Here is a 15,488-nt window from a genome sequence, read left to right as displayed (position 1 = left end):
CTCTCACGCTAAAACGGAAAAATTATGGACACACTGCTTCAGCCATGCATTGAATCCTTATGCATATTTTTACTAATACAGTACTTTTTAATGCTTCTCAATTATATCATCATCATGATGTCATTATTGGCTATCCATTACTTGGCCAATTATCATGCCAAATCTCTACTAAAAATTGATCCAAAAGAGACAGACGATGCTAATCAAATCTGGAAAAAAAATAATAATCTAATATACCATTCATTCTTTCAAAACTCAAATATTTCAACCTTTTTCAAACCCACATTATAATACTAATATAATTTCTATCATCACTTTATGAAAAGAATAAATTATAATTTTCCTTAATTCAACCAAATCCACATTAACATGTCAACTTTAAAAAATTCATTCAGTCTCATTTAATACAAATCAGTAACATTGCATATATACGATAATAAGATAAAGCAGGCATAAATTGAAAAGATTCGCTTACCTTTAGGTCGAATCTCCGTTTCCGAGGTTGCACGAATGGTATTCTAGGGTAGTTTTCTTTTCCTCTTATTTCTTTAAATAATAATTATAGTAAAAGTACTAAATTTCACCAATTTATATTTTTATATATGAGGGACAACTAGTATAGGATTTTAAATAAATTATCACTTTAACCCACTAACTATCTATTAATTCAAGTTAAGCAAATATTCAGAATTTCCAAAAATGACCTTCCGGGTCATTACATTATCCACCACTAAAAATCATGTTCGTCCTCGAACATAAAGTAAAATAAAGTACCTGATGCTTCAAAAAGTTGTGGATATCTAGCACGCATGTCAGACTCAGTCTCCCAAGTTGCCTCTCCCACTGATCGGTGCTTCCATTGCACCTTCACTGAAGTAATCTCCTTGGTCCTAAGCTTTCGAACCTGCCTATCCAAAATAGCTATAGGCTCCTCCTCAAATGTCAAGTCTGGACCCAACTCCACAGAATCAAGTGAAAGCACATGAGATTCATCCGGAATATACTTCCGAAGCATAGAGACATGAAAAACAGGATGGACTGCTGACAAACTAGGCGGCAAGGCCAACTTATAGGCCACCTCTCCCACTCAGCTTAAAATCTCAAAAGGGCCAATGAATCTAGGACTAAGCTTGCCCTTCTTTCCGAACCTCATCACACCCTTCATGGGTGATACTCGGAGCCAAACATGATCACCCTCCATAAACACTAAGGCTCTAACTCTCTGGTCTGCATAACCCTTCTGTCGACTCTGGGCTGTCAACAGTCTATACTGAATCATACGGACTTGTTCCATAGCATGTCTAAGCAAGTTTGTATCCAAAGAGTCCATCTCCGCCGAATCAAACCAACCAATCGGAGATCTACACCGTCTACCATACAATGCCTCAAATGGGGCCATTTGGATACTAGAGTGATAACTGTTATTATAGGCGAACTCCGCTAAGGGTAAATGTCGATCCCATCTTGCACCAAAATCGATCACACACGCTCGAAGCATATCTTCCAATACCTGAATGGTCCGTCAGATTGACCATCTGTCTGAGGGTGAAATGCCGTACTCATATCTAACTGAGTACCCAAACCATGTTGTAATGCTTTCCAGAAGTGAGAAGTAAATAGTGAACCTCGATCTGATATGATAGAAACAGGAACTCTATGTAGTCGCACAATCTGACTGATATATAGCTCGGCTAACTTTTCTGCTGTATACTTTACCCGAACCGGGATGAAGTGGGCAGACTTGGTCAGCCTATCAACAACAACCCAAATAGAGTCATAACCACCAACTGTGGTAGGCAAACCCACAACAAAGTCCATAGTAATCCGCTCCCACTTCCAAGTAGGAATAGGCATCCTCTGAGATACACCCCCGGGCCGCTGGTGCTCACACTTGACCTGCTGGCAAGTCAAACACCTCGAAACAAAGTCTGAAATATCTCTTTTCATCCCACACCACCAGTAATGCTGACTCAGATCATGATACATCTTCGCCGCTCCCGGATGGATGGAATACCGAGAACAATGGGCCTCCTCAAGAATCAATCTAATCAAATCGCCTGTCCTGGGCACACAAATTCTGCCTCCGATCCGCAAGACACCATCAGAATCAAGGACAGCCTCCTTAGCTTCCCCTCTCAATACTTTGTCTCGAATGAGACATAATTTTTCATCATCAAACTGGTGTGCACGGATTTGCTCGACTAAAGAAGACTGAGCCTCAATAAAAGCAATCATCCCATTACTCTCTTCTGAAAACTGCAAGCGGACAAGACTGTTAGCTAATATCTGCACATCTCTAGCCAATGGTCTCTCCTAAATACTAAGAGCTGCAAGACTCCCCATGCTAGAGTCTTCCTACTCAGAGCATCGGCCACAACATTGGCCTTTCCTGGATGATACAGAATGGTCACATCATAGTCCTTCAGCAACTCAAGCCATCTCCGTTGCCTCAAGTACAAATCCCTCTGGCTAAAGATATACTGAAGACTCTGATGATCAATGAAGATCTCACAATGCACTCCATACAAATAATGACGCCATAACTTAAGTACAAATACCACAGCCGCCAACTCCAGATCATGAGTAGGGTAGTTCTTCTCATGGGACTTCAATTGCCTAGAAGCATAAGCAATCACTTTTCCCTTCTGCATCAACACACCACCCAAACCAAATCCTGAAGCATCACAATACACAGTAAAGTCTACACCTTCCTCAGGTAGAGTCAACACAGGAGCAGAAGTCAACAATGTCTTGAGCTTTTGATAGCTCTCCTCACACTCATCAGACCACTGAAAACCCACATCCTGTCGAGTCAATCTAGTCAATGGAGCTGCAATAGTAGAGAAACTCTGAACAAATCGTCGATAATAGCCTGCCAATCCCACAAAGCTCCTAATCTCAGTAGGTGAAGTAGGCCGCGTCCAGCCTCTAACTGCCTCAATCTTGGCCGGATTTACTCTAATGCCCTCCTTGGACACCACGTGTCCCAAGAATGTCACAGAAGTAAGACAGAACTCACACTTTGAGAACTTGGCATACAACTTCTCTTCTCTCAACCTCTGAAGTACAATCCTCAGGTGTCGGACATGGTACTCCTCAGTCTTAGAGTAAACCAAGATGTCATCTATGAAAACAATCACAAAAGAATCAAGGTATGGTCGAAACACCCCATTCATCAACTCCATGAATGCTGCAGGGGCATTAGTCAATCCGAAAGACATCACTAGAAACTCATAATGCCCATACCGGGTCCGAAAAGCTGTCTTAGGGATATCTGATGCCCTAATCTTCAACTGATGATACCCAGACCTCAAATCAATCTTAGAGAACAATGATGCTCCCTGTAACTGATCAAATAAGTCATCAATACGCGGAAGAGGATACTTATTCTTCACTGTTACCTTGTTCAACTGTCTGTAATCAATACACATTCTCATAGTCCCATCCTTCTTCTTCACAAACAATACAGGGGCACCCCAAGGTGATACACTAGGGCGAATAAAACCCTTACTCAATAAATCCTGCAACTGATCCTTCAATTCTTTCAACTCTGCTGGAGCCATACGGTATGGAGGGATAGAAATAGGCTTAGTGCCCGGCTCCAAATCAATAGCAAAATCGATATCCCTATCGGGAGGAACACCTGGAAGATCAGAAGGAAATACATCGAGAAACTCCTGAACCACGGGAACAGATTCCATGGGAGGTGGTTCAACACTAGTATCCCGAATAAAAGCTAAGTAAGACAAACACCCCCTCTCCACCAACCTCTGAGCACGGATAAAAGAGATGACCTTTCTAGGATAAGAACCACTAACACTCTTCCACTCAACCCTCGGAACACCAGGCATTGCTAAAGTCACAGTCTTGGCATTACAATCAAGGACAGCATGATAAGGAGAAAGCCAATCCATACCCAAGATAACATCAAAGTCCACCATCCCCAGAATGATTAAGTCTACCCAAGTGTCATACCCAGCCAAAGAAACAAGACAGGATCGATACACTCGATCCACCACTAAGGGCTTACCCACGGGTGTAGAAACACGAATAGGTACAGTCATGCTATCACATATCATATCAAATTTAGCAGCAAAATACGTAGACACATAAGAGAATGTAGAACCTGGATCAAACAACACAGACGCAGGTCGATGGCATACTGGGATGATACCTGTAATAACAGCATCAGAGGTCTCCGCCTCAGGTCTCCCGGGGAAAGCATAGCAGTGGCCTCCTCGTCCACCTCCATCCTGGGTGGTACCTCTACCCCCACTCTGCTGAGCTGCAACACCACTACTAGAAACTCTATCACCTCTACCTGACTGAACTCTGCCACGACCTCTACCCTGTGGTGCTGGTGGTCTAGTCTGGAATGAAGAATTAGGTCGAGGCCCACCACGACCCCTTTGTGAAGTACACTGCCGCATTAGATGATCGGGATCTCCACAAGTAAAACAAAATCTCTGACCTGGGAACTGTTGTGTGGACCCTGAAAACCCACTATAATTGCCTCGCCCTGTAGGTCGCTGCTGTGAACCGTACGAGCCCTGACCTGGGCCATAAGAACCCCTAGATGTCTGGCCACCCTCAAATGTCGGCATAGATGCATGAATAGGTCCCCGCTGCTGAAAAGAACCACTCACTCTCTGTGATCCCCTACCTCCAGATGAGGCACCATGAAACTGGCCTGATATACGGGCCCTTTTAGGGTCCCCAAACTCCTCTCTCTCCATCAATTCCGCCTCTTTGGCGGCGCTCACAATGGACTGGAAAGAAGTCCCCTCCCTAGATGTCCGAAACACAGCTGACCTGATAGAGAAAGTCAATCCCCTCACGAATCTGCGGATCCTCTCTGTCTCATTTGGAATAATGGCCAACGCATGCCTAGACAACTGGCAAAAACGCGCCTCATACTCTGTAACCGATAAACCATCCTGTCTCAGACTCTCAAACCTCAAGCGACTCTCCTCTCTCACGCTCCATGGGATAAAACGATCTTGGAATGCGCTAGCAAACTGCTCCCAAGTCACTGGAGGAGATCCAACTGGCAAACATCCCGAATAAGTCCTCCACCAGTCTCTCGCTGGTCCACGAAGCTGGAGTGTAGCATATCGAACCCCATGTGACTCAGCTAATCCAACCACCTCTAGTAACTCTCGGCAGGTAGTTAGAAACTCATGAGCGTCCTCGCTCTTCCCACCCTGAAACTGAGGTGGGTCCATCTTTCGAAATCTCTCATACCTACGCTGCTCATCCTCTGTCAGAACAACCATCGATGCAACTTGACCCCCAACTGCTGGTGCAACATCATTCTGAACCGCGGGATCTACTGGTAGTTGCCCCACCGCATCCTGAACAACTGGAGCTTGTTGCTGCTCTTGGGTCTGAGCCCCCTCTCTAGTACGAGAGTCATGTGGTGTGGTAGTCGCACCACCACCCTGAGAAAAGCCCTCAAGCACACTTAACACCCTCAATAGTGTATCCTGAAGCAAAGGTGTGACTACAGGATCTGGAGGAACCTGGTCCTCCCTGCCATCAATCTGAGGTTCTGTAGAGACCTCTCTAGCACGACCTCTCACTGGTGCTGCTCCACGTCCACGACCTCTGGCTACTGTCGTACTACTAGCACGACCTCTAGCTCGAGATCTACCCCTACCTCTAGCTGGGGCCTCAACAACTGCCTCGGGAAGTGCCTCCCCTCTACCACCAGTAACATTAGTTCTAGTCCTCGTCATCTGTCAAAAGAGTATACAACAACTCAGTACTAACGAAGGTAACTACGCACGATGAGAAAGAATGAACAAAAGGAAGTTTCCTAGTAATCTTTATAGCCTCTCAGAGATGAGTACAGACGTCTCCGTACTGATCCTTGAGACTCTACGTAGACTCGGCTTGTATACACGTGAGACCTATGAACCTGGGGCTCTGATACCATTTTGTCACGACCCAAAAATGGGTGTGATGGCACTCGTCTTATCCCACCAAGACAAGTCAGCCTAAAACCCAATATCTAACAAAGTGCGGAAGTAAATGACAATCCAACAACAATTTCTATTATGAAACCAAGTCATATTAATTCAATCCCCAAAACCAGGTTGTCACGTGCACAAGCCTCTAATGTAAATATTAGAATTGAAATAAAATAGAAGTCTAAAATGAAGTTGTCTTTCAAGTAAAAACAAAGTCATAAACTGGAGTAGGAAAGTTCGCTGAGATGACAAGCAGCTACCTCACAACCCTCCACAAGATGCCTCGGAAACGAAAAGAATGACAGGTATCACGAAGATCCGGGCTCGTAACCTACAAAAATTTGTAGAAGCAAGGGGTGAGTACCAAACCACGCGGTACCCAACAAGAAAACCTCTAAACACAAGTTAAGTGAACAAAATACGGGTACTCCTTACACCCTATCTAAACCTCCAAGCTACAGCCTAACAGTTTACAGTTTACCAAACACACAACTCAATAACCACACTCTATCAGTTTACACATTCTCAATAACAACTCAATATTCAACAGTCACAAGCTTCGCAGAGAAACGCTCACAAGATCAGCAAAACACGTGTTCAAGTTCATCAATAATAAAATGTGCAATGCCATGAGATGCAATGTCAAGTATAGTGATGCATGTCTTCCCTAACGATACACACCCGTTGTCTCTTAGTCCGGGACCTATGGGGGATATATCTATCCATGCATCTGTCGCGACGCACGACACGACCCTCGATAATAGTAACCATCGCGGCGCGCGATACGTCCCTCGAAATATAATATCCATCGCGGCGCGCGATACGACCCTCGAAATAGTACATCCTCATATCACTTAACTCTTATCACAATCATGTCTCAGATACAATGCAAATGACATGCTCAAATGAGAAATGAGGAGATAACCATTTTGATAACAAAGCACAATTTGCAGCAAGGAATACAACACTAACAAATAAGCAACAAGGCTCCAAATCATTCTCAACACCACACAAGGAAATACACGAATTTCATACGCTTAACAAGAGTTTAGAAATCCACTTGCCTTAGCCAATCGAATGATCACTCCGGGGCTTGAACCTTCCCCTTCCGTTGAGCTTCCGAACCAATGGAATCTATTCAAGTATATATCCGTAATAAGGTTTCAGAACTAACAACACCCACATTATTATGTTTTTAACTTTGACCTTTAAATTCACCTAATTTTATGACCAAGTTCATAATTCTTGATGCCAACTCACATTTCAACTATCATATTTTCCAAATAATACAACCTTAATAGTTTTCATATAATATAATATACCAATATTTAATTTTCTTGACTCACTACATAACCAACAAAAAAACAAAAAAAATATATCATCTCTATAAGTCATAAAAAAATAAAGCTACACTACATGTAGCTCTCACGCTAAAACGGAAAAATTATGGACACACTGCTTCAGCCATGCATTGAATCCTTATGCATATTTTTACTAATACAGTACTTTTTAATGCTTCTCAATTATATCATCATCATGATGTCATTATTGGCTATCCATTACTTGGCCAATTATCATGCCAAATCTCTACTAAAAATTGATCCAAAAGAGACAGACGATGCTAATCAAATCTGGAAAAAAAAAAATAATCTAATATACCATTCATTCTTTCAAAACTCAAATATTTCAACCTTTTTCAAACCCACATTATAATACTAATATAATTTCTATCATCACTTTATGAAAAGAATAAATTATAATTTTCCTTAATTCAACCAAATCCACATTAACATGTCAACTTTAAAAATTCATTCAGTCTCATTTAATACAAATCAGTAACATTGCATATATACGATAATAAGATAAAGCAGACATAAATTGAAAAGATTCGCTTACCTTTAGGTCGAATCTCCGTTGCCGAGGTTGCACGAATGGTATTCTAGGGTAGTTTTCTTTTCCTCTTATTTCTTTAAATAATAATTATAGTAAAAGTACTAAATTTCACCAATTTATATTTTTATATATGGGGGACAACTAGTATAGGATTTTAAATAAATTATCACTTTAACCCACTAACTATCTATTAATTCAAGTTAAGCAAATATTCAAAATTTTCAAAAATGACCTTCCGGGTCATTACAGAATGTATTCTTACACTTAACAGTAGCAAGAGAAAGTTTTACATACTCGTTAGTGAAATTATATTATTATTTTATTAAAATTGACATAATTCCCTTTTTTTTTTTTTTTGCATATGAATAAAAAATAAAAAATGATAGTCACCACATAAAACTTTAAAATTAGAAGAATGTTGGAGTGCAGGGCGGATTTAAGCGGGTGAAGTAAAGCAGGGAAAAAACAATAAAGTGTGTTATGGGGGAATGAGCGGGGCGGGGAAAAGTCTTTGTGGGTGTACGCAGGCTTGCCTCGCACCCGTATAAAATTTTGCCATATTTTTTGGCTATATTTGAGTTTTAATTTTACCTTGAAAGAACGTTAAAGCATTCTCAGAATTGTTTTTACTTTTCTTGAAAAGAAAATATAATTTTCTTTTTTATTTGATTATTCTTTCTTTAGAAGAAAAGTTTGGAACTCTATAAATTGAAGACCTTTCTTCTCATAGCAAGAACTCAATAACATCCACAATATATACGTTTAAAAGTTTAGTTTATTGGGAGATTATTCTCCCAATGAAGTTTACATTTTTTAATATTAATTTTCAATATTTAGGTCGCTTGTCCAAACCATATCAATAATATGCTTTTAGTATATTTTTATTTGTCATCTAATTTATCACTATTTTGATTTGTAAATTGTAAGTTTCCACATACTGCCCTATCACTTTCGAACCCAATAAATTTTTCAATAAAATCCAGCCAAAAGGAGAATTTGTTTCGATTTTGCCCTGATTTTCTTACCTAATATGAAGCTTTTAGATATTTAAATTATGAAAGTGATGATTAATTAGTAGAGTAATATATTTTTATCAAAAAAAAAACATCACGTAAATTGTATTGCAAAATATTTAAAAAATTAATTCTCATTATTACTCGTATATATAAATTAGACTTTTGAGTACGAACATCGCAATGGATTATTGTAAAAAAAAAATTGTGTAGATTGTATTAAAAGTTATGGCCAATTTTATTAGTGAATAAACATATCGATTTCAACTCTCTTTAAGTAAACCACGTGTAATCGTAACCATTTATCTTATTTATACCGTACTTTCTATCTTCTCAAAAAATTGTCATCCAAGACAATATTGAAAATTAATAAATTGTTTATCAAGAGGTTTCACATGTAACCGAATAACTTATCAAAAAAAAAATTATAAAAGAATATTTGTTCATATTTTGAAACTGATTTAATTTACACATTAATTATTCATATACAGAAGCGGATCCACATATCACGTTTAGCGTACTCGAGCACCCTCGACCCCAACATAAATTATATATTGTTATATAGAAATTTCTTAATATTGTTATGTAAAAACTTAAGAGCACCCATAAGCTATAAGTCTGCGTGGGTGCTTTACTTGAAATTCAAAAATAAGAGGCTACATTTGTTTTTACATTCACGGTTAGATTTTCAACTACAACATTTTTATAAGCTCCTGTTTTCTTTTCTTCTTTCTTTAGTCTTTTATTTTCTTCGTTCACTTTTCTTATCTATTTTTTAACTTTTTTTTCAATATTGCTTTTTGTTAAAATTGTTGTGTTCAATTAATTTTTCTCTTATATAACTTTCTTAAATAACATATATTTTGAATCAATTATTTTTATATTCATGATACCTGAAAAGAATAATCGAGATTGGTTATGATATTAAATTAAAGGGAAATTACATTACGCGTGGATATTATATTAGTTTAACATTAAGGAAAGGTCAGCACCCACGACTTTAGAATCGTGAATCCGCCATTGTTCATATACTATAATTTAGAGAATATTTATGCGGAATAATAATGAAGGAATTACATGCAATAATTACTTAGGGGCCGTTTCGTTACTGTTAGAGTTATGCATGTATTAGTTATGCAGAGTTTAGTTATGCAGATATTAGTTATGTAGAGTTTAGTTATGTACGATTTAGTTATGCAAGTATTAGTTAAGAATATATTATTTAATTATGTAGAGATCATAATACAAAAATTATTAACTATTAGATATTGAATTTGTTGTAAATTAATGTATATTATTAACAAATAAATAAGCAAGGAAATAGTATAAATTCTCTTTTTTGAATAAAAAATAAAGAAAAAAGATTTCTCCCTCTATACTTAATTGGGATTGCTATTTTTTCAATTTTTTTATGTTTATAATTCATAAAAATAAAATACGAGTAATACATTAAGTACATTATAATATCTTATTTTATATAATTGTAATATTCTATCAATACGTTGTATATATTGTTTATATAGTTCTAATATGTCAAGTATATGAATTATATATAAATTCATATCCTAAACAAAATAATAAGACATATTAATTGAATAAGTGAAATATATTTAATAATATACAACGCTATATACAATTCAATTTGTAATATCAATAAAATATTGCATTTGAATTTCAAATGAAAACAGGAGAAAGAAAGTTGTTCCTGTATTTTCAAAAAAACAGTGAGAAAAAAGTTAGGAAAATAGTATAGTTGGGTAAAGTTTTCAATTTAAAAAATAAAAATGAATCAATAAAGGTAAATGCACAATGTACTATTTTAATACATGTATATCTAATACATGTAGGGGCTGTTTGGTTACTGGTTAGAGTTGTGCAGGTATTAGCTATGCAAGATTTAGTTATGCAGGTTTATAGATCACAATACATGAATTATTAACTATTGAATGTTAAACTTGTTGTAAATTATTAATGTATATTATTTACAAAATAATAATACATGCTAATAAAATGTGAAATATATTGAATAATATATAATGCTAATATTTGATTAGCATATGTACCGTTAAAAAATATACAATCAATTTCTAAAATTAAAAAAATATTTATATTTGCATAAATCAATCAAAACGCTAAGTATATAAAAAGAAATGAAAATAATTTATATAAGAAATAAAAACAACACATGTTGATACGAAACAATAAAGTTTCCAATTAAAAAAATAAAAAAAATAAAAATAATCTAAATATAAAAAAGAAATAAAAACAACAAACTTATATATAGGAAAACAAAAGTTTCCAATTAAAAACAATAAAATAAACAGAATAGAGCCTAAAATACCCTTGAAGTATTTAAAATGGTACAAAATTACTCTTCATCCACCTATTGGCTCCAAAATGTCCTTTTCATCTAACTATTGACTCAAAAATACCCTTGTCATCCACATTTGGGTTCAAAATTGACCACTTATTTATTTTTTTTAAAATTAAACTCTTTAAATATTTTTTAAAATACTTGGCGTTCAACTATTGATTATAATTTAATTTATTAATATAAGTCATAAATCAATTCACTGCTCACTCATTACTAACTAAACCCCACCCAATTGATAATCCAATTATAATATCAAAATCGCCATAAACGATAAAACTATAGATTCCTGAAAATGACATCCAAAATTATTCAAATCCGAATCGAAGCCCCAATTGAATTTAGGTTGAGCCGCTTATTTAGGAGGACACTTTCAATAGAATTGTCTTTCAAGATTTAACTAGAAATTTATGATTAAAGGTAAGAAGTAATACATCCCGAATTAATTCATGCACTTTTTTTAGATATAATTTTATAAATACTTATGATTTGTTTTAAAATATTTAATATATTATTTTGAAAATTTTTTACCTATGAAGTAACATCACATAAGTGAGATGTAAGAATAATTAAGATGAACATAGTCAGATTTTTAAGTTTATTGGTAATTTTTATTTAGAAACTTGAATGTATGATAATTTACTTCTATAGATATTTTCACCTCAAACTTTTAAAACACTCAATTGGCAGTAGCTTTTAAGTTGTTCATTAATAATGTGACGGGTTTATTAATTTGGAGAGGTTAAATTAGTAATGGGTGGATAGTGGATTGATTTATAAATTATACTAATAAGTTAAATTATAACAAATAGTTTAGCGTCACGTATTTAAAAAAATATTTAAATAGTTTAAATTTAAAACCGTTAAATAAGTAGTCAATTTTGAACCAAAAGGTGGATGACAAGGGTATTTTGGAGCCAATAGGTGGGTGGGAAGGGTATTTTGGAGCTGGATGGAGGGTAATTTTGTACCATTTTCAATACTTTGAGGGTATTTTAGTCCCTTTTTCGTAAAATAAATTAATAGCGTAAATATGTAATTTATCACTTTAATACATGTATAATTAATACTCACATAATTATTCCACCTTCTACCCTGCATAACTTTATGTATAGCTTCCCTCATAAGTTGTGTTGGTATTAATCATGTAGGACTACAAAAATGCAATCAAACACGATATAAGTTATGTTGACTTTTCTACCTAAACAAAAATTTATACCAAACATAGTATAGCTTAATACATTATTTTATATATGAATAAATTGTAAGTTATTTAACCAACGGCTTCGCATAACTTATTCCACCTTCTACCCTGCATAACTTATACATAGATTCCCTCATAAATTATATTGGTATTAATTATGTAGAATTACAAAAAAATACAATCAAACATCGTATAAAATTAACACATGAATAACTTTTATACATCAATTAGAATCCTACCAATTTAACCAAATATGGAATAAGTTGTATTGAATTTTCCACTTAATATAAAATTTCTACCAAACATAATAAAATTAATATAACTTTTTATACATAAATAAGATACAACTAATACGGTAACCAAACGACCCTTAATGTATAGTCTTAATTTTGTGATTGAATTCCCGCATTTCTAATATACATACTCTTATTCCTCATTTTTTCATATAAAATAATACTTAATTTTTTGCATAACTCTATTTGACGGTTAATTATTTGTCATGGAATCAATTAAAAAGCTGCATTATCTTATCCAAAATTTTGCATTGCGTTATTCCAACCAAATGACCCATAATGTCTTATATTAATGAAAAATGATCAGCTTTTAATAATACAATTTATTTTTATTGACTTATTGTAATCAAAGTTAGCTATATTTTATCTTAATAATGGCTAATGACAAAGGCTTTTTAGTATGCGGGTCATTTTATAAGAAAATATAGCTAATTTTGTCGTCGTACTTTTTGAAAAATAATTCAATGTTTTCGTCAGAATTTTAAAAATTGTGCCATTAGTCCAACAATGGCACCGCCATCTTTTAAATATTAAATAAAAATATTATATTATACTTAAAAAGAATGATGAATATCAAATATTTAATTAATATTTTTATATTTATTAGAGTACGGTGGTCAAATTTAAACTATTTAGCAAAGTCCAGGATCAAATTTGAATAACTTCACATAATTCAAAGGCTAAATTAATCATTTATTTTTTCTTGAAACAAAAGCTATGCATAATAAAAAAGCTTATATCATTTGTTAACAAAGACAAACTCACTTTTGTATTAAGGAAAAAAAGTTTAGATCTAAAAGAAAAGCTATGCATTGAAAAGCTTATGTCATTTGTTAATAAAAAACAAACCGACTTTTGTAATAACAAAAAATAAATCTGACGTCAAATAATGGAGAAAAATATAAACATTTCATAAAATTCAAAAGTAATTTTGAACATTTGCAGTTATATTCAAACTAAATAATTGCCTTTGAGAATTATTTAGTATATACGTATCTACAAATGACATGTTGTATTTGTTAATGATAGAGTTGTTTATATAGGTTAGGCCTGTTGGGTCAGTCTGATTTGACCGGTAATTTGATAGAATTGGGCTACGACTTTTTGAGGTCATTTAAGAAATGATTTTTGTAGTTCGATTTGGTTAAGTCTGTTGATTTGTGAAGCTTGAGAAATGTGGATAGAGTCGATTCGTGGGTCAAATAAAAATTAATTTACAAAAATAAAATAAAATAGAGTATCAAAAATAGAAAAAATTAATTGGAGAGTGCCTAATATATAATTACGGATTTTAGCGATACTTTATTTTTTGTTACCATTTATATCAATTCTATGTTAAATCTACAATATGTAGTAAAAGTGAATTATTTATAAATGTATGTGTATTGTAACTGTTTTAAAAAATATATATATATATTATGTTTATTTGGTAAGAAATTGACAAATTGTATTATAAATGTATTAAAATATGGGGCAAATGTATTCTCAATAAAATTTGTATTATATGTGAACAATAAATTATTCTTTGTAATGTGTATTAAAAGTGTATTATTGTCACGATCCCAGATCCGTTGTGATTGGCATCCACACTAACAAGCGGTGGGAAAATAACTACTACCATCCAACTAAAGCAATCATTCTAAAACCAAGATATTCAAGTTAAGGAAGGAAGTTAAATGACTAAAAGCGAAGTTTCATTACTAAACAAAAGAATAACTAACAGTTGCAGAAGATAAACCTAGAACCTGAAAATCAGTGTACCAAAACTACAACCGAATAACCAAGTCTAAATAAGAATTTTCTAATGAGCTACTCAACTAACTAATTATAAAGGTCCAAGTTCGAAATTGTTGGACATGGACGAAAGAGAACTCCACGGCAACATAGAAGAAGCAGCTCACCCTTGAAGCCGATGTGATAATCTCTAATCTCCTAAGCGATGTCTGTCAATAACCGCTTGAAGATGCCCTGTACTCAACAAAAATAAGAGCAAGTGCAGAATCAGTACATAACAACTATGTACTGATAGGATCACGCAGCTATCCCACTACTATAATATATAGCAAGTCGAACAACAATATAATCACATTCATATATATCAGCACAAACAACATTATCAACATGACAATTCGACAACATATTTCACATGCTTAACACATCATTGGTCTTCTCACGCATCTAAACTCAAACTGTTAGTGCACCGTTGTGGTCCCGATTCCAGTTAGCTTGTCGGAATATGGCAATCCGATCCCATAATTGCGCTGGAATGTGACAACATGTTTCAATATTTATGCCGGAACGTGAAAATCCGATCCCAAATCACAATCACTAGTACATCATCAAGATCATACATTTACATCATGATTTCAAGGCATTATTATTCATCTATCTTAGTTACAACAATGTGATCAACATTGCGACATTCATATACATACAAGTATCATAATGAAGCAAGAACATGCATACATCACAGAAATCATGAAATCAGAATCATCACCTACCTCGAAACAAGCTTGAGACCTTCAGAGATATGATCCTTCCCTCTCGAGATACATGTTCTCTTGTTCTTGGTCTACAATTAATCACAATAACACGGGAATCAACAAACAATCGCTAATCATCCAAAATGCCAATAATTTTATGAACCCTAGATTAAATCCACGATCATAGCTAATCAAATTAAGGTTAATTACACCTTAGAATCTATCAAGAAACCATTCCCCATCAATATTGATCCATTCT

At 34.8% G+C, this 15,488-nt stretch overlaps 1 protein-coding gene across 1 annotated transcript; it reads right to left on the bottom strand.

The window, feature by feature from the left end:
- Window positions 1-730: 730 nt before the first annotated feature.
- On the bottom strand, window positions 731-5,848 carry LOC114078342. The gene is made up of 3 exons (XM_027918973.1): window positions 4,175-5,848; window positions 3,769-3,770; window positions 731-958 (listed from the first exon to the last, which is right to left on the bottom strand). Exons 1-3 carry the CDS (start codon window positions 5,736-5,738, stop codon window positions 731-733), a joined length of 1,794 nt encoding a protein of 597 aa, XP_027774774.1. The 5' UTR covers window positions 5,739-5,848.
- Between the last annotated feature and the right edge of the window lie 9,640 nt (window positions 5,849-15,488).

Source organism: Solanum pennellii, chromosome 8 (genome assembly GCF_001406875.1).
Source record: "Solanum pennellii chromosome 8, SPENNV200".
Taxonomy (NCBI): Eukaryota; Viridiplantae; Streptophyta; class Magnoliopsida; order Solanales; family Solanaceae; genus Solanum; species Solanum pennellii.
This window is presented reverse-complemented; position numbering and strand designations above follow the sequence as displayed.

Excerpts from the sequence above, each read along its gene's own strand:
- LOC114078342 (XM_027918973.1), bottom strand. The coding sequence starts at position 5,738 with ATGACGAGGACTAGAACTAATGTTACTGGTGGTAGAGGGGAGGCACTT.